General features: G+C 53.4%; 1 protein-coding gene across 7 annotated transcripts in view; it reads left to right on the plus strand.

The window, feature by feature from the left end:
- The first annotated feature begins 737 nt into the window (after positions 1-737).
- Positions 738-19,905, plus strand: part of QTGAL (queuosine-tRNA galactosyltransferase) — a 33,829-nt gene continuing 14,661 nt past the window's right edge. For 5 of the 7 annotated variants that reach the window (XM_037063627.1, XM_037063637.1, XM_037063655.1 and 2 more), the window contains exons 1-6: positions 738-814; positions 1,795-1,911; positions 1,995-2,094; positions 5,887-5,951; positions 8,416-8,481; positions 15,109-15,204. In XM_037063627.1, the coding sequence (XP_036919522.1) occupies positions 800-814; positions 1,795-1,911; positions 1,995-2,094; positions 5,887-5,951; positions 8,416-8,481; positions 15,109-15,204 (459 nt within the window). In that variant the 5' untranslated portion in view covers positions 738-799. Of the gene's footprint in view, positions 815-878; positions 1,122-1,794; positions 1,912-1,994; positions 2,095-5,886; positions 5,952-8,415; positions 8,482-15,108; positions 15,205-19,905 lie in introns of those variants that run through there. The other 2 variants (XM_037063664.1, XM_037063646.1) reach the window with 2 other exon arrangements.

A 19,905-nucleotide genomic window follows, 5' to 3' on the forward strand; every position in this document is an offset into this window, starting at 1 on the left:
TCATCAGTTCAGATGAGTTGGGACAAACCCTGAGTGTGTGCCGGCACCACAGTGCTTGTCACAGCAGGTCCCATTGTCTCGCTCCCGTGGGCCCTGGCACTGGACCACCTGGCTCCCGCCCCAGAGCCCTGTCCGCAGCGGGAGGAGGGGGAGAGAAAGTTCCTGGCATGACGCCTCTGGGACCAATGGCAACCCCGGGGTACAGGGCAGCGGATGGGTCAGGGGTTCGGGTGCTTGCTGAGCAGGGAGGGAAGGGGTTTCAGCCACAAGCACTGAAACGTGGCTCAGGGCGCCCTCCCGGGTCCCACCTCCCCAGAACCTTTCCTGGGACAGTCAGGTCAAACAGTGCAGATGACGTGTCACTTGCGTCCTTTACACATACGACCTACTACAAAGGGTTACACGCCCCCCGCCCACGAAGGTTTGGATACTAAGTTGGAACCATCCACAGAGCGAGGCGCCTTCCCCACCACCCTCGTGCTTTCGTGACATTTTACGGAGGACTTCAGGGTCGATGAACTCCCTCACGTGAGGAAGGGAGGACTTCCGGGGGGCGAGAGCCCAGGAGTAGACAACGAGACACCGCGGTCCACTGGGCCAAAAGCCCAGGCCGCGACCGCCCCCCCCTCCCCCGGGCGCGGGGTCCCTAGTCCTCCTGCCGCTCTAGGCCGCGCCCCTCCAAGTCCCGCTCGGCCGCCAGATCGACGTCTGTCTGCGCCAATCAGAGGTGGGCCGACCTCGGGGCCCGCCCCCCGCGCACGCGCACGCCGTGGGCGGGGGCGTCCGGAAGAGCGCGACCATGGAGACCCAAGTGGTAGGTGGCCGGGCCGCGGGCCTCCGCCCCCTGCCCTGTCCCCGCCCGTCCAGCCCGTCCCGCCCGTTCCTTCTGCGTCCTTCTCCGTCCTGCCTCCGCTCTCTCGGCCTGCGTTCCCACCACTTCTGGGCTGGCCTGGGAGGGTCTCCGCCCAAAGCCTCCAGCACCGGCCTATCTGACCGAAACTCACGTCACGCTCTGTATCGTAGATCTTGAGTAGACGTGTTATTTTTCTTTTTCTTGAAAAAATAGTTCCAAAGTGAAGTAAATATGTCAGTGGACGGGACCGCCTTGTGGCTGCCACGCGGTGGGTCAGCCTCGGCGGAAAACGAGACAGGATTGGGTTTTCGCAGTTGTGTCTCTGAGCTCCCGCACGGAGGGCTTTTCGCGTGGCACCCGGACCCCGCGCGCGTGCGTCGGTGGGTGTCCGCGCCTCGCGCACGTGCGCAGCCCCGGCGCGGGGCCCTGTAGTGCCGGGTGCCCGCGCGACGGTGCCGTTCCTGGAGCCGGCGTTTCGTGGGCTGTCTGCTCGGTTGCCCTTCGGCGATTCTTGTTTCACCTGGGCTCGCGCCGAAAAGGGCGCGCCGGAGCCAGGGAGAGGGGCTCTCCGCAGGCGGTTCTCAAAGGGCTTCTTGGTCGCAGGGTCGGGGAACATGCCTGTCCCACCCAGGAAAGGACCAATCGGTTACGTTCACGACCGGGTGGGAAGTGTACAGATGCTCGTGGGAACCACAGCGATGGTGTTCGGACCAGTGGCCTCGAACTGGAAACAGTTCCGGTGCCTTTCAGATTTTTGTTTCCTTCTCAAAAGCATCCCAAAGACCAGCTGAGGGGAGTGTAACACATCCTAAAGGCTGCAGGGCTTCGTGCCCGCAGCTCTCCTTCGCAGAGCCGAGTCCGGCTGGGCGAGGCCAGGGCGCGAGGCGGGCGGCTCCGTGCGCCCCACGCCCCCGGCGTTGACTGGGTTCCTTGATTTCCAGTCGGTGATCCTCCCGGTGCACGACGCCGAGCCCTGGCTGGACGAGTGCCTGCGGTCGGTGCTGCAGCAGGACTTTGAGGGCCCCATGGAGCTCTCGGTGTTTAACGACGCCAGTAAGGTACAGGGGACCTTCCCGCCACTGACGCGCCCCCTGGCCGCTGGGGTACAGCTGCCCTGACTGGAGGCCCCTCTCGCTTTCAGGACAAGTCTATGGCGATCGTTGAAAAGTGGAAAGTGACGCTGGAAGGCTCCGGGATCCGTGTGGTCATTGGAGGGCACGACTCTCCTTCGCCCCGTGGAGGTCAGTTACTGTTCCTCCGTCATGGGGGTTTCTCACCTGGTTCCGCGCGGGTCAGATCCTGCCGAGGAGCCTCCCGAGCGAGGCTGCGGGGACCTCCTCGCAGACGTGCGCTTCTCAGCCATTGGGGCGCATTCTTTACTCAGCCCAGCTGAAAGCGTTGGGTGTCTTTATCTCTGGTGTAACTGAGTATTACTGCTCGACTCTACTTAAAATTTTTTTCTTGCGACGTTAGAAAAAAATTTGTCCAATTTCTTTAAAGATTTTATTTATATTTAGAGCGAGGGAGAAAGAGTGAAACATTCATGTGTGGATGAATTGCGCACCCCCTACTGGGGTCCTGGCCCACAACCGAAGCTTGTGTCCTGACTGGGAATCGAACCCTTGACCCTTTGGTTCGCAGGCTGGTGCCCAGTCCACTGAGCCACACCAGCCAGGGTACAATTTTATATGAATTTTAGAATCAGTTTTTTTCTGTTACTGCAAGAAGACCATTGGGATTTTGATAAGGCTTACACTGAATCTCTGGATCAACTTGGGAGTGTTGTCATTTAGTAATAGTAAGTCTCAGTTCATGAACACAGAATGTCTTTCCATTGACTTAGGTCTTCTTTAATTTCTTTCATCCATTTTTTTATGATTTAAAATTTTCCTATATCAGTTATTGTAAAACATCTATATTAAGTTGTTTCTGAAATGTATGTAAACAAATTGTGGTTTTTTAAAAAATGAGTATGAGTATTTTCTTTTTTTTTGTCAGTCGTCACTGGAGGACATTTTTTTCCTTGTCTTTAGAGAGAGAGGAAGGGAGAAAGAGTGGGGGAGAAGCATCCGTGTATGAGAGAAACATTGATTGGTTGCCTTTCATATGTGCCCCAACCAGAAACAGAACCTGCAACCCAGGTGGGTGGCCTGACCGGGAATTGAACCCACTTTCTATTTGTGGGATGACACTCCATTCACTGAGCCACACCAGCCAGTACATAGTATGAGTATTTCAGTGTATTCTTTAAGATGTATTGCATCTTCCGTAGTTGAATGAGAATACACTGAAGGCATTTTGATAACTGTTATGATTGCTTGTCTAATCTCCAATTGAAAGACAAGGCCGGGTAGCTCAGTTGATTAGAGCATCATCCCAGTACTCCAGGGTTGTGGGTTCAATTCCTGGTCAGGGCACATACAGGAATCAACAAATCTGGCCTAGCTGGTGTAGCTCAGTGGATTGAGCACAGGCCTGCGAACCAGATGATCACGGTTCGATTCCCAGTCAGGGCACATGTCTGGGTTGCAGGCCAGTTCCCGGCAGGGGCCAGTTCCCAGCAGGGGACTCACAAGAAGCAACCATACATTGATATTTCTTTCCTTCTCTGCTTTCCTTCCTCTCTAAAGACAAATAAATAAAATCTTAAAAAAAAAAGGAATCAACAAATCTGTCTTTCTCTCTCTCTTCCCCTCCCCACTCTCTCTCTGAAAAAAAATGGCCAATAAATAAAAACATGTTTTGCCTTTCATATAATACTTTTTATGGGTTACCTATAACTTGGGCTATATCACATTTGTATGTATTCTATCAAGAACAAAAAAAAAACCTGTTGTAATATTGAAGAAGAGTCATCCTGCTGTCATTTTAAAGTTGCACAAGGTGGATTCTGTATCACACAGTAATAAAATGGAGTTAATTTGATTATATCTGAAAGGACTACTTACCTATAATAATATGTTCTCAAATAGAAAATATATAACATAAATCCAGTGTCAATTTTCAGGAATGCGGGATTATTTTAATTGGATTCAGATTCATTTATTATTATTTCCAGTCATAATAGAGGAAAACATTTCTCAGTAATGCGGTCACTTGCTAAAATCAAAATAAAACACAATCCCACCCTCTTCTCTCCAGGAGTAAGGAATGTCGCTGCCGCACTGGCCTGAGTTTTTCTTGCTGCGACCATGACAACCGGCTCCCCTCACAAAGGGTCCGGCCTCCCCAAACATCAGGCCCTGGCACAAACATTTGACTTTCTTCAAGGCAATAATATTAAAGCAAATTCCTGGTCTTTGCCAAACAAGAAGATTCATTGTGGGAAACTTCTAGCTTCCTCAGTGAGTGATGTTTTCCTTCGTGGCCCAAATTCTTGGGTTTGATTTTTTTCCCTTCTAAAACCCAACTCTAGTGAGCAACTCTAAACAGAACTCCTGCTAATTTACATGTGCTTGAGGAAAGCCTCCTGCTCGCTTTCATTTTCCACGTGCTGTTCTTCTGCTCAGTTCCCACGAAGCCTTTTCCGGGGCTCGCCCTGCTCTCCAGCCAGGACAGAGATTTAGCCACAGCTGCCGATCCAACCCCAGGGTGGGAAGCCAGGCACCCTGCCTGTCTCGGGGCACTTTCTCCTCTGCCTCACTAACCCTGCAGTTTTTGGAAACCAGGAGCGCTCCACTGACCCGCTGAAGTGGGCCGAGCTCAAGGATTCACGCTTGAGATTCCCCCATGTGAAAACAGTGCCCTTCTGGGTCCACCTTCAATGGCCCTCACTCTCCTGCTGCAGGGTGCTGGGCTTCGGTGGTTCAGGGAGGGGCCGGCCTCTCCCGCTTTGGACAGGTGCTCTCGAGGGAGAGCCAGAGCACCTTGGGTGCGGCCTGGAGCAAACACTTAGCTAGTGTCTCCTGGGGCCTACACCCTCTTCTGGGTTGTCTTGGTTTTGAGCACCCGAGGGATTTGCTGTGTTAACTTTGCATGCACCCGTTTTTGCTTTGAGTGGCTTTTCTTGGTGGCACCACATCTGGAACTGTCTGGTTAACACAGTTCCGGTGTCAGCAACCTCTTCTCCAGGGAGAGTGGTCACTGTGCCCCTAGAAGTCCCCTCAGCCCCTTCCTCTGGGGCTAAATACCTCCTCCAGCCCTCCCTGCCCTCAGCACCCAGGCTCAGCCCGCTCAGTGTTAGCGGCTGCGCCCTCGGCTGGCCCTGTCTCCTCCGCCAGCGGCAGCCCAGGCGGCCGGGGCTCCCACACACCCTTCCCTTGGCGCACCCCTCAGAGCGTGTGCTCTGCGCCGGTTTCTCTCTGTTCAAACTCCAGCGGCCTCCAGTCCCTCCCTCTTCCCGGAGTGTCTTCTCTCGAGAAGCCCCGGTAGGTCACTTTTCCTGGTGCTTCCATGTGGCATTTAACCACAGGTAATCATTGACCTCTTTTCTCCTGCTCAGTTGTAATCTCTTTGAAGGCAAGGGTTTTTAAAGACAGTTAGTAAAATAAAATATCCAGCACCGTCTGGTGTGGCTCAGTTGGTTGGGGCCTGTGTGTGGCAGTGCAGTTGCTGGGTCGCAGGGCGCGCGCACGTCCAGGCAGAGACACGCCTGCAGTGACCCCACCTGCGGCAGGAAATACGCTCAGACAACTGCCAACCAAGTCCCGCGAGCTGGTGCCAACCAGCCGTACGTGTGCTGCCCCTGCCACTAGACGAGCCCGTCGTGACTTCTGTCAGCCGAGGCCTGCAGGGAAGCCTTCCTGTCAGGACCCTCTCAGGCACTCCGTTCAGGGGCATTTCCATTTTGTTTTTCACAACGTGTCCCCCGGGTCCAGCGCGCATTTCCTGTTTTAACGCGCTGGTGCTGGCGGGCCCTTCGTGGGTCAGCACTGGGCGTGGTGGGCCGCTGCACAGGGGCGTGGTCTTCTTCCCTTCATCCTCCGCGGCCGACCTGCGAAGGGCTTTCCTGTGGCGTGCGTCACACTAAGCTCTGTGAAAGAGAATACGTGGGAGATGGAATTATAACGTAGCTTTTCTTTCTTTTTAAACAGTTGGATATTCTAAAAACCAAGCAATAGCGCAGAGCTCAGGGTCTTACCTTTGCTTTTTGGATGCGGTAAGTAACTTATTGCTTTATTTTAAAGATATACATATACCGATATGTGGGTTATATAATTAAATGTGAGCTCAAATGATCTTACATTTTAGTGTGGGTCTTGAGAAATCATTTTTCTAATATATTATGATCAGACTTAAAAGTTAAAGTTGATAGGTGTTTGCCATTTAATTACCATAGCCCTGAATGAGTTCATTAAGTTTTGATAAACAGGATTACATGAAAGAGCAAAATTACATAGTAGAGAACCATATAAACAGAAATGAGGATAAAATAGGAAGATATTCTCAAATACAATTCTTAAAAGATTAAGCATTGTGTTAATTAAAAGATGAATAAGCTCGCCCTGGCATGTGTGGCTCAGTGGCTGGAGCATCGTCCCGGAACCAAAGGGCTGTGGGTTCAGTTCCTGGTCGGGGCGCAGATCCCGGTCTGGGTGCGTGCAGAGGCGACCAATCTTTCACGTCGATGTTTTTCTCTCTCCCTTCTTCTCTATCTCTAAAAAAGCAAATGAAAATGTCCACAGGTAAGGATAACAAATTAAAGGTTAATAGCTTTAAGAATAAATAATTTATGTAAGTTGGTAGGCAAACACAAAGAAAAATGGGTGGTGATAAATGGGAAAGGAGTAGGACTTCCCCAAAAGCAGATGTGCAAATGACAAACTGCAAAAAAAGAAACAAGTTGGTGTCATACTACTTTTAAAAACGAGATTAACGGAGTTTTTTAAATTGTAGGTAGTGTTTGGAGAGTGTGAGCTGGTCCTGGTGATGGCATCGCTATGCAGTGTGTACGAGAACTCTAAAAGTGCTTGTGCCCTGGGCCCCTAGGTCTCCCTTCCAGGTAGTGCAGAGTTTCTGAAAGACACTGCAGTGCTCTCTGCTGGGACGGGAAGTGGGAAACGAGGCCGTGTGCGGTAGTGGAGTGACAGTGAAGTCAGTTCTGGCAGATCTGTGTGAGGGAATCACTGTACCTTTTATTACAGAGTTTTAACAACATGACCAGTGACCGTGAGTAGTGAATGAAAAATCCATGCCTGTGCATGCCCTGGGCACTCAGTGACGGGTTTTCTCTGTGAGGACTTTAAAGCACACCTGAAGAACACCCGCCCGCACTCAGTCTTGCACTCAGAACTTGCCCCCAGGTCTCCTTCCCTGGGCCTGGGGTGCAGGGCTCCCGTGCTTCTGTACAGTTCTTGGGGGCCACCGTTTTCCTTCTGGAGGTCAGGCTGGCCCAGAGGTTCTGCTTGTGCTGAACCGATCCACACAGGAACCTTCTCTCCATCTCCTGTTGACGGCCTTGTCTTTGACCTCCTGCAGCCTGTGCGCAGGGTCTCCTGCGTGGGGAGGCTGGGGGAGATGAGGTGGTGTGCGGGCCGGCACTGCCTGCACACGGCCCTGCTCTAGAAAACGAAGCCCCAGCAGGGGCTGCAATTTCCTGTCTGGCTGCTTTGGTCTCTTTCATCTCCCCTCATTTTTTCTTAGGGTGAAACTCCTCAGATTTCTTGTACAGGGGACAGTCAGGCGTGTTCCATCGTCTCCTTTCAGACCCTGCTCTGGGGCCTGCTTCACACTCCCGTGGTCCGTCAGCACTTTCATACATGAAGACAGTTTTTGCTGCGAACAGGCCTGTGCAAGTGTTTGTGAGGGTGACGCTCTTGGTTCTACCAGGTGTGTGACTAGGGTCACATTGTGACTCTGTTTCATGTTGTGAGGAACTACCAGAATGTTTTCCAAAGTGGCTGCACCATCTTACATTCTCACCAACAATACGTGAAAGTTATTTGATATTTTTTGATATGTGGCATTTTAAAAACCTTGTAGATGGGAAGAAATTAATTTATCAATCTTGTATCCAGAAACCTTACTAAATTCACTTTATTATTACTGTTTTTCTATCCTCACCCAAGGGCATTTACATTTGCTGTTTTAGAGAGAGGGGGAAGGCAGAGAGAGAAACCTCCATGGGAGAGAAGCACTGATCGGGGGTTGGTTGCCTGCGCGCACCCAGACTGGGACCCGCCCTGGGACCCGGGACTGGTAGGCATCCGGCCCCGGGCACTAAATCCACTTTTAGTTCTAATATTTCTCTGTAGGTGCTCTTGAATTATTTATGTACACAAATACTTCTTCCCTCTTCCTAATCCTATTTCCTTTTTTTTTACTTAAGTCTCAGTAATTTGTTAAACAGAAGTTAGGAGTGTGGCCATTCTTGTCCCCTTCCCAATCTCAAAATAGAGAGCGGAACCCTTCCACCGCTGAGCGTGTGGTTTGGGGTGGGCTGCTCCGGTGCAGCCTCACTCCAGTTCGGGAGGCTCTGGGCCCGAAGCTGCAGATTAGCCAGCCCCGGCCGGGTCTGGCTGCTGGGCGGCGTCCGAAGTGCCTCTCTGGTCTGTTTCCCGTCTTGCCGTTCCTTTGTGTCTGTCTGATGCTTCCCGTGAGGTAACGTGGGCTCCTCCCTGCAGGACGATGTGATGATGCCGCCGAGAGTGAGGCTGCAGCTCGAGGCTGCCGTGCAGCACCCGGCAAGCGTAAGTGCTGACGCCCGGTTCTGGGTTTCCCTTCCTCTGACAACATGACCATCACAGCCTTTTACTTACTTACTTCTCTTGGTGTGAAGAGACCTGTCGGATACTGATGACACTTCATTTGGCTGTAAACCTACAAGAAATCCACACACAGACACTTAGGGTGCAAGTTCTCGCAGACAGTATTTATGACACTGTTTTCTAAGGGAAAGATGGAAGGTAGTGACAGGAACTATTCAGATGAGGGCACAGTTTTTACTGCTCACAGTCAGACAATTCATCGATTCTTAACTGCAAATATCTCGTCTGGTGTAGTCGGTGATTGGACAAAGAGTTTCCCTTGGCCTGTGAGCAGAAGGCCTCACCGTCTATAGACGCAGACTCTTGTGTGAGTGGCTCTCGGGAGATACAGGCTGAATCATAGCCGTGAACAAATCGACCGAGTAGTAGCAAATCCACTGTGACCCACTTGATCATCACAGCTTTCTAAATTCAGATTTGCCTCAGGGTGGGAAGAGCTGGGTCAGGGCAACACTGCCTGACCCAGGGGACCGTCTGTGGTGTGTACGTCTGCAGACACCCCAGGGAGTTTCCTGTGAAGGGGGGCATGCCTCTTGTTCTGGGCAGCACTCGTTGCTTTCAGACGGGCACAGAGGGTATCTTGGTCTGCTTCTGTTGTGTTCAGTCAATGTCTTAGAAGCTGTGCACCTTGGACCTGAGGACACAGGCTGAGAGCTGCAGTGTGTCCACTCCAGGCTTCAAGAAACCCCTCCTGTCACCCAGATGGCCTCAGTGGTGCTCTCCTCATCGTTAGAACAGCTTCCCAGGTGGCCCCAAGTCAGCTTCTCTAGGACCCAGCATCCTGGGCACTTGCTGAGGGCTACCTCCTCAGCAGCCGTGTGCACCCACCGCCCTGAGGGAGCCCTGTGTAGGGAGGCAGCCACACTCCCTCACAAGCTCCTTGCTGAGTCTGCTGATCCTCCCGATATGGGGTGTGTTTGACTCCCAGGGTCGACATGCCCTCCCCGGACCACGAAGGAATAGGCCCCTGAGCTCCAGGGTAGCAGGTCCCCAAGGGCCATCAGTGACCGGCCCGGTGCCCACTGTCCCAGCTGAACATTCTGCTCTGCCTTCAGGCTCTGTGGACACGCATGTTTCTTCACAGTCTAGGGCCACTGCTGTCACAGTTCGTGTCCTGTGGGCCTCGCTGGCACCCTTCTGCCTGCAGGCTGGACCCTGCCTGCGGGACACCAGTCCCGCCTCATCCCTCTGGATTGCCCGCGGTCTGCTGTCCCTGGAGAGTTCAGTGCCCCTGCTCCACACCTGGCCAGCCTTGTGTGCACCTGTGCTGCCAGGGACCCACCTTTGGAGTTCCCAGGAACAGGGATCCCATCTCCGTCATTTTTTGTCTCAGATAGAAGATGTGTATCCAGTCGGTGCTCGGGTGTTGGTTGTGTGCTCAGGAAACGGTTTCCAAGTGAAGATGATGTAAATGGGATAGGGGTGCAGAAGGAGGAAAGAACCAGCCCCGACACAGGGCTAGTGCCCCGAGAACCCGGGCTGGGGCTCCGGCCTCTCCACAGCAGCCCGTCCAGTGCCAGGTGCGGGTTTGTTGCTGCAGCAGGCAGCCCTGGGGTGGTGGAGAGGCAGCCATGCAATCTCTGTACTGCCACCGCTTCCTTGCAGGGCATCACAGGATGGAGTTGGCCGGCATGTGGCCCAGGATGGCCTCCCCCAGAATCAGTGGCCATGGACTCCAGCCACGTCTACAAAGCCTTCCCAGAGCACACAGATCAGCGTTTGAGTGACTGTCAACAGCAGCCTCTCCTCACTGAGGACATGAACCTCACCAGGACAGGGTGGAGGCTACTTGTGGCCAGCGAGCCCAGGCCAAAGCTGAGTCCAGAGTGCAGGAATGTGGGGGACTGCCAGCAGACCTGTCCCCAAGGCGTGGAAGCTGAGAGGGCATGAGAGGACTCTTCGTAGTAGCAGCAGGCACCCCAATGTAGCTCTGTGGCTCCCACCAGATTCTGAAAAAGCCGTGAGCCAGCAAAGCCTGAGAGCCACGGCGTGTGCACAGACAGACCCTGAGGCCCCACAGTCAGGCTCCTCCGATGATCCCCATCTGACGGTTTCCTTCCTTCCCGTCCCATTTGGGATGGGTGTCAGAGAATGTGCCTGTACACAGCGTTGGGACAGTTAGCTGCTTCTCCTGGGAGCCTCATGGGAACATTGTCCAGCTCTGGGCAGTAGGCCTGACCTTGAACCTGCAGGACCTCTGGTCTTTGGGCATCAGCGGATCCTCTGTAGAGGTCAGTAAACCGGCCTCCGGAGATGTGGACGGGGTTTTCTCAGTGACGTGGACGGAGAGAGGAGATGCACAAACAAGCCGTCCTGGTCGGGCTCCTCTGCTGGGAAGAGGAAGGGAGCAGGAAGACGTCCTGGGTGGACTCCTGCTCACAGGTCACATCTGCAGACTTGCAGCCATGTCTCTCCCTGGCCCTAACAGGTGTGACAGTGTCACAGGTGGCCAGAGCCCAGAGGAGCAACCCAGTGTCTCCGAAGTGTGAGTTGCATCTGACGGCCAAACTAACTGCCGAGCCAGTTGTCCTTGCTTTTGCCGGTCCCGCCACCGCATGAGCCTGGGCAGTACAGCTGTGCATGCAGGGCCGCGCCCCACCAGGAGGTCGGCGTGTGGCTGAGCAGTTGGGTGAGCCGTCCACATGAGGTGCCACGTCTTCGGGCACGGTGACTGCCGCCCGGCACTTTCCAAGCATTAAAATGTTCTCCACACTGGAACTGCTGAAGTGTCTGTTCCCAGTGTCCATGTTTTGGAGAGAGAGACACTTTCAGAGACGTTGTTTTCCACCTCTTTCACTTTCATACTGAGAAAAATTAAACACGATCGTCTCATTAACGAAGTTATTTTGGGCAGCTCCGCACACACAGGCTCGAACACACCACAGTATCTGGGGATACGTGAAGAATTTGGAGAAAAGGAAGCCTGTCAGTTCGTCATTAGCTTAATCAAAACTACCTTGTTTTGCGTTTTTATAAAGTCCTGGCATAAAGCTTTTCTGCTAACCTTCTGATCAGATTCCCATTCAAGAGCAGCCACCTCTTGCGAGTCCTCCAGGCCGGGCAGTGGTGTGGGTGTCCAGCAAAGACCAGGGACGGCTTCACAGTTGTGTCGGAACAAAGCAGCTTTAGAGAGCTCATTACCGTGGGGCTGGATTTTTTTAAAAATCATGACCTACAAAAATCTTAATTTGCAGTTGCTGGTTGGTGGTTTTGTGAATTATATCTCATGTATAGTTTGGAAAGAATGAAATGAATGGTAAGTGTATGCTTGCCCTGGGTCACTGTTTTTAAGCCCAGTTACAAGAAAACCATTTAATTGTAAAGGAAAGGCCCCTGGTGGCAGCCTCTATAAATGGCGCGGCTGCATGTTCTCTGCAGAACTTTGGGGCGTCTCTAGGCAGCTCCCACTTTGGCATTGTTCACCAGGTACTGAAACTCTCTGAGCGGAGACCAGCTGTGGGACAGGAGCTGGGGTGGAGGGGCACTTTCCCAAGGTGTGCAGCATCCTGGGTTGTTTCCAGCACAGGCTGATGGCTCCTCCTCCGCAGCCTTGCGCCAGATGGGCTTCATGTGGGACATCCCTGACATCAGCGAGTCCCCAGGGAGCTCTGTCTCCACAGCAGGTTTGGGAGCACCCTGCCAGGTGGCTCTGAGTTGAGGGGATGCAGGGTGGTGGCAGCAGGAACCTCCACCTTTGCAATGCCCAGGGCTGTGGGCGAGGTGGCACAGGCCACCTTCACTCAGCCTGCTTCTGAGCACTGGCCGCGCCCAGAGCCTGGCAAGCGCAGCGGCCTCTGCTCTAAAGCCTGAGGTCTGGTGTAGGGCTAAAAGGTTGGTGTGCGTTCCCCCACCCCGGTGCCGTCACCAAAGAGCACTGGCCGAGGCAGAGAGACAGGCCCCCCTGCGTGCGGCACAGGAAAAGCGCTTGGTGTGCACCGCAGGTGCCTCTGCAGGGAGAAGGGTCCGTGTGGTTTGCCTCTGGCTGTCCTGGGCTCCAGACCAGTGTGCCTTAAAGAAACTATCAGGGCGAATGAAACCCCCTCCACTCCTTCGTTTGTGGACCAGGCTCACGGTGACCAGCTCAGAGCTGTGGTTCAGAAGTGCCAGGTTCCCATGATCCCCACCTAACCCTGCCCCTCGATGGGACACCTGCCCAGCGTGGCTGCAGCCTTCATCAGCGGCAACGCTGAGTCTGCTCCCACCCAAAAGGAGCTTGTCTGCAGCTCACGCAGTCCGGCCGAGAGGAAGCTCTCGGAGGGGCTGGCCTGTTACCCCTGGGCAGCTGTGGGTGACACTGGTTCTGGGGCTCAGGGCCTTGGTTTTTGTTACGGAAGGTTGGCCCCTTTGCCTCGTGTTTGGGAATTCCTTTGAAATGAAGGGTTCCTACCTCACTGCTTTTGATCAACAATTTCCCTCAAAATCTTTTCATTTCAGCAACCAAATGCAAACCAGTTTGGACAAGGCTAGAAGGTCAATGCAACAGACAGAAATACGTCAGACAGGGTGTGGGGGAGACTTACACGGGGCAGGGCGAAGACCCCAGAGCTGCTCTGATTCACCGCGTTGTCAGCATGTGTTGTAGGGTGTGTCTGAGAGGCTCACAAGCAGAATTCAGCAATATGGGAAAACCACACACCTGTGGCCAGTGTGTCTGACCGCAATCAGAAAGCAGACAGAAAACGTGAAAGCCATTTCACCAAAGAGGATGGACAGATGGCAAATAATCCCATGGGAAGAGGGCTAACATCGCAGATTAAACCACAGCGAGGTATCAGCACACACCCGTCAGAAAGAAACATTAGGAAACACCATGACGCCGAATGCTGGTGAGGATTCTGTGGTATTGGGGTGGGGAGGCGGTGGACAGTGCAGCCACTCTGGAGGACAGTCTGGCACTTTCTTAAACCAAACATGCACTGACCGTGTGACCCAGCAGTCACACTCCTGGGCGTCCATCCCAGAGAAGCAAAGGCCCGTGTTCACTGGGAAACCTGAACGTGAACGCTTACAGCCGACTGATGGTACTTCCTGGTGGTGGGACTCAAAATTCACGGGATTTAATGATGTTCAGCCCCAAACTGGAAAAAATGCAGACATCCTGTAGCAGACAAAACAGACTGTGGTTTATCTGTAGTGTGGACTATTTTTCAGCCAAAAGAATAAACTATTGTTACAACAGCCTGGGCGAATCTCCAGAGAATTGTGGAGTAGGAAGAAACTCAGTTCCCAAAGGCTGCCTACAACATGATTTGTTCGTGCATCATTCTTGGAAAGACAGGGCTGCGGGTGAAAGAAGGGGTGGGCCTGGCTGTGGAAGGGCCACGGGGCCTTGTGGTGCTGGGACCTCAGTGTCCCGGAGCTCCTGGGTGGCCTCGTGCCGTAGTTTCACGATGAGAGAAACTGTGCAGGGCGCGCACGGATCTCTCTGTATTTTTTCTCACTACGTGTGAATCCACCAGTTTCTCAAAGTATAATTAAAAACTCAACAACAGAAACGGCAAGTGAGCAAAACTGTCTCAGACTCATGGGACAGCTGCATTAATACCTGCTGGTCGCTGTGTGTGTGTTCGTGGTGAGACTTCCGGTGCATTCTTAGTCGGGACACTCAGCTGGTGATGGAGGTTGTCTTACTCACCTCTCTGGTTTTCCTGACTGGTTCCTCGTTGGTCAGTGAGGTGACGACGGTGCAGTCATGTGATCCGCTGTTGGCGTCACGCCCACGGCAGGCTCTGTGAGATCCTCATGGGGGTTCTCTGGGCCCTGGGACCTCACTAAGGGGCAGACACCCCCCAGCTGCCTGCCCCCAGCCACAAAGGGGAGGAAGGCTCAGTTCTCTGCCTTTGTGGGGACCCCCGACAGCAGGGACAGCCCACTCCAGACCCACCTGAACCACCTCAGGGATGAGCATGCAGATCCCTCAGCAGTGCAGGAGGCCCTCCTAGATTTCCAGGTACCGTGGGGGACAGGTCAGGGTCAGTGGTGCGAGGCTGGTGTACGGAGGGGAGGGGGACGTGCGGACTGCTGGAGGCAGGGCCAGGCTTCCAGCACAGGGAGGGAGTTACGTAGCCGAGGGCTCCTCCAGGGGTGCTGAGTGCCCATCAGGTGGCCCGGAAGCCCCCAACGAGGGCGCCAGCCCCTGGGAAAGTGAGCTCTAAGCACTGCAGCTTTTGTTGATTTAGAGGTTCCTGCTTTCAGGTGAGAAATGGACCGGTCAGTTTTGCTGCCCCAGAGGTGCAGCGGTGACCTCATGTCTGCTCTGAGTTAAGGTTCAAGAAGAGCATTTGTGGAAGTAATTGGATGTTTGAAGTTGTATGTCAGTCACTTGAATGTGAATACGTTACGGGGAAGCGTCATCTGTGATGAGTAAGCCAAGAACAGCTCAGGGTCGTCCGGTGCAGGGTCATCAGCAGAGCCCTGCCTGCCTCCCCTCCTCCTCACTCGGGAAGCCCTCCCTAACCCAGCCCAGAGGCACCAGCTCATGCCAGGTGAGCGGCAGACGTGCAGGGCTGTGCTCACGGGAGCTCATGGTAACTTCCTTCCGTGTCACAGATCGTAGGTTGCCAAGTGAGGAGAGAGCCCCCCAACTCCACAGAACGGTACACGCGTTGGATCAACCAGCTGACGTCCGACCAGCTTCTGACACAGGTACTTGCTTCCCAGTCTGGGAGTTGTCCAAGGCCTCCCCAGAGAGCGTGCCTTCTTAATGCTGGGAGCCCCGATGTGGCTCATCCTTTCAGCACTGGTTTGCCCACCTCCAGGGTGCCTGCCAGGTGCTCCCCTGGGGAAGGACAGTGTTTCAGAGCAGCATGGCGGGGGGTGGGGGGCTCGCTGCAGCCAGGCTGGGCTCGGGAGGACGGTGCATCCTCTGGGAGGGGCTGTCTGCAGGCGGTCAGCCGCTGACCCTGAGCTGCAAGGAGTCGTGGCTGAAACCAAACTGGAAGCCACCTGCAAGGGGTAAGGGGTGGCCAGGACAGATGGCAGGAGCGGGGCAGACCCGCCACCCCAGCCAGGACGCAGCAGGTTCCAACACAGAGGTTCCCACACAGTGATTCCTGCGTTCCTGCCACATAAAGAAACGCTTTTTCCCAAACTGAATTTGGAGAACAGAAATCTCTGTGTAACCGAACGGTTTGTGTGGTGATTAGCACCTGAAGTCAGAGCAGCGTCTGTGGCTCAGACACTGAGCTCACTCAGCACACCGCCAGGCAGAGAAGGCCCCGAGTGTGCCAAGCCTGGGATGCACATTCCTGCCCTCCCACGTCACATGCTGGGCGCGGTCCAGATGACTGACCCCTTCCTGCTGGCTCCATGTTTGTCTGAGGCTTGGTCGCTGGGTTTTGCCTCCTAAAGCTGCATCACTGGCTTCCACATCCTGTCCACAGCACGCAGGCTCACACGCAGGCTCACATGCAGCGCGTTTGCGTCTGGGGGCACTTCTCATGTTTTGAGGTGAATGTCCCTTAATGGTCTTCTCGAGGGGAGAGCGGTTAAGGAGCAGGGAAGCTGGTGCATCTCCCCCACTCCTACAGTCTCAGGGCAGTGTGCTGGGTCAGCAGGGCTGTCACTCACCTCCCGTCACCTGCTGTAGGGCCTTCTGGTGGCAGCCCTGAGGGACAAAGGCAGCTTCCTGGGTCGGGCTGCTGCCGTCGGCAGCCGATAGGCTCTGGGAGTGCAAAGCTTAGCTCTCCAACAGTTACCTCCCTCTGTGAGTTCCAGGTGGCTTCCCAGCCTGGCACGCGGGGTGTGCAACCACCTCAGGTGGGTTAGCTGCACCATCTTCTCTGGGTCCTGGCGTTGCTTGTAGGACATACCTCGCGGCTCTGAACCATCAAACCTGCGTGGTCCAGACTAGAACACACTGCCAAGGGTTCTGGTGGTACACCGACCTGTTGGTAGGGTTTGTCCAGCCCCATGCCACGTGGAGAACAGGCACCCATACTTCCTGGTCCTTCCTCCATCCAGAGGTCAGCCTCGGGCTCATGGGCTGGGGATGGGCCTCCCACATGGAGACACTTTCTCAGGACATGCACTCAGGGGTTTTTTGTATGTTTTCCTGAACCAAGAATCAAAGCTGACTCAGCAGAGCTTCAGTGGGGTGCCCTGCCCAGAGGTCCCTGCTTTTAGGGGCTCGGACGCTGCTGGACGGGGAGGGGCAGGCTCCACTCTGCCGAGAGGCCGTGGATGGACACTTCGGTGCCCAGTCTGAGACCCGAGTAAGGGGTAGATCACCTGAGGGAGTGAAGCTGCTGGGCCGACCTCCTGACCTGCATTTGATTTTCAGGTGGAATGAGACTCACGCAGGAAGTGTGCGACTGCATCTAAATGCAGCAGACACGTTGTCAGCCAGAAGTTCAAGTTCTTTTTTTTGAAAAATATATTTTATTGATTATGCTATTACAGTTGTCCTATTCCCCCCTTCATTCCCCTCCACCCTGCACACCCCCTCCCCCACCATTCCCCCCTTTAGTTTATGACCACGTGTCACAAGTTTTTTTAATTTTATTTTAAAAACTGAGTATTTTTAATAGTAAAAATATGTGTTTATATCTCCCTTTTTAAGAAAGACATTTAATAACAATACTTGAGAAGACTGGATTTAACTGCCTGGTCCCTACCCCACTGTTGTCCACCTGGCACAGAGACATTAAGGCAAAGGTTCCTGGAGTGACACGTCCACTTGGCTGTGGGCTGCACATCCCAGTTAAGTACAGTCCACTCCTAGCTGCGTCAAGAGAAAGGCTTCTCCTTCAGAAAGGCTTCTCCTTCGTGTTCACCGAGCCATCCTGCATTCCGAAATAGTCTCTCTCAGCCATATTGATGAATAGACTGTGTCCACACCTGGGATCATTTTGATAGCTGTGTTAACTTCACTCCATTTCACAAGTTCTTTAGATTCTGTATTTCCCACATTACTCTTGCCCTCCCCCCTGTCTATTTTCTCCCACTGTCTATGCTACTTATTCTCTGTACCTTTTCCCCCCTCTCCTCCTCCCACTCCCCTGTTGCTAACCCTCCATGTGTTCTTCATTTCTATGGTTCCACTCCTGATCTAGCTGTCCTCTTGGTTTGCTTTTGTTTTAGGTGTGGTTGTTAATAACTGTGCGTTTGCTGTCCTTTCATTGTTCATAATTTTTATCTTCTTTTTCTTAGATAAGTCCCTTTAACATTTCATATAATAAGGGCTTGGTGATGATGAACTCCTTGAACTTGACCTTGTCTGAGAAGCACTTTATCTGTCCTTCCATTCTAAATGAAAGTTTTGCTGGATAAAGCAATCTTGGCTGTAGGTCTTTGGATTTCATGACTTGGAATACTTCTTTCCAGCCCCTTCTTGCCTGTAAGGTCTCTTTTGAGAAATCCGCTGACAGTCTGATGGGTACTCCTTTGTAGGTGACTGTTCCCTTATCTCTTGCTGCTTCTAGGATTCTCTCCTTCATTTCAATCTTGGCTAATGTAATTCTGATGTGCCTTGGTGTGTTCCTCCTTGGGTCCAACTTCTTTGGGACTCTCTGAGCTTCCTGGATTTCCTGGAAGTCTATTTCCTTTCCCAGACTGGGGAAGTTCTCCTTTATTATTTGTTCAAATAAGTTTTCCACTCGTGGCTGTTCCTCTTCCCCTTCTGGTACCCCTATAATTCGGATGTTGGAACATTTAAAGATGTCCTGGAGGTTCCTAAGCCTCTCCTCATTTTTTTGAATTTTCGTTTCTTCCTTCTTTTCTGGTTGGATGTTTCTTTCTTCCTTCTGGTCCACTCCCTTGATTTGAGTCCCAGTTTCCTTTCCATCACTATTGGTTTCCTGTGCATTTCCCTTCATTTCAATCAGTTTAGCCTTCATATGTTCCTCTAATCTGTGGCTAAAATCAACCAATTTTGTGAGCATCCTGATCATCAGTGTTTTGAACTGTGCATCTGAAAGGCTGGCTATTTCTTGGTCACTTAGAATTATAGGCTCTGAGGCTTTGAGCTGTTCTTGAGTCATAATGTTTGGTCTTTTCGCACCTGTTACGTATGAGGGGCGGAGCCTTAGGTGTTCACCAGGGTGGGGCGACCCAGTCGCTGGGTTGTGACACTGTATGTGGGGGTGGGGTCAGAGAGGGGAAAAATGGCGCTTTGCTCTGCTCCACTCTCTCTTAGATTTCTGTCTCCTCTGCAGCTTCCCACAAGCAAATTGGGCCCCTCTGGTGCTGGTTCCCGGGTGTGTGGGCCTGTGTACTCTCCAGGACCCTGTGGGTCTCTCCAGCGAACTCTCTGTTAGCCTGGGAGCCTCTCCCGGCCCCTCGACCCCTAAAGTCTTTCCAATTGGTGCTTTCAGGCTCTTAATTCCCGTTGCTGGGGCCCTAGCCTGAGCAGTCTGTCTCACTGTTCGCTCCTCCGCTTGGTTTATCTGCACGCGAATGTGTGACTGTGGTCAGCCAGCCGCCCTGCACCCTCACTGGGTCTGCCCGTTGCCACCCCACACCTGGGATCCACCAACCGCCACCACTTACGCTCCTGAAATACAAGTTCTAAGCCCAGGGCTAACTGGAAGCCTGAGCTGTTACACATCATTGAAACAATGAAGGTAGGACGCTCCTAAATGGTTTTCTTTAGCAAGTTAGGGGACCTTAAAGTCTGAAGTTTCTTAAAATAAATTGAAAGAAGAAATTGAGAAGCAACTTCAACTCTTACTGAAGTTGCTCCTCAACCACCACAGTTACAGAAACCCCCCCCACTGCCCCGAGGAGGCAAACTGCCACCAAGTGAGGCCTGTGTGTGGTCTCCACACCCTGCACCTGCGAGCGTGCGCGGAGCACCGTTTGGTGTGATGTTTGAACTGAGCAGATGCTGACCGTGCAGAGTTCCACCGGTGTGTGCGGTGACACTGCACCAACTCCAGGTGAATGCGGAGGGGACAGCGGTCTGCACGGAACAGCTGGGGCTGGGGCTGCCCTGAGAGCCCCTGTGATAGGCCTTCTGTGGGGAGCTATTCCCAAGGGAGCCGCATCTCCTGAGGTGAGGGAGGCAGCGAGGGAGAGGCTTCCCCTGGGGGTCCGGCTGGGCCCTGGGGACGCCAGTGCCCGGCTCTAGACTAAGACCGGAGGCAGATGGGAAGTACCCCCGCCTTCCCCCTCCTCTGCGCCCCCCTCTGGGGTCCATGCTTCCTGGAGTTGCCACCTGCTTATGCTGTCATGACTAACACAGCAGACACTTACTCCTTAGTCTGGAGGCTGGCAGTCCAAGGTCAAGGTGTCCACAGGGCTGGTTTCTCCTGAGGCCGCCTTCTGCCTGTGTCCTCATTCCCGGGGGCTCTTCCTCTTGTGAGGACACCAGTCCCAGGGCTCCCTTGGCCTTGCCTCCCTCCATGT

The sequence above is a fragment of the Sturnira hondurensis genome, unplaced genomic scaffold, assembly GCF_014824575.4.
Source record: "Sturnira hondurensis isolate 20B ecotype Veracruz unplaced genomic scaffold, ASM1482457v3 Scaffold0001221, whole genome shotgun sequence".
In the NCBI taxonomy this organism is placed as follows: Eukaryota; Metazoa; Chordata; class Mammalia; order Chiroptera; family Phyllostomidae; genus Sturnira; species Sturnira hondurensis.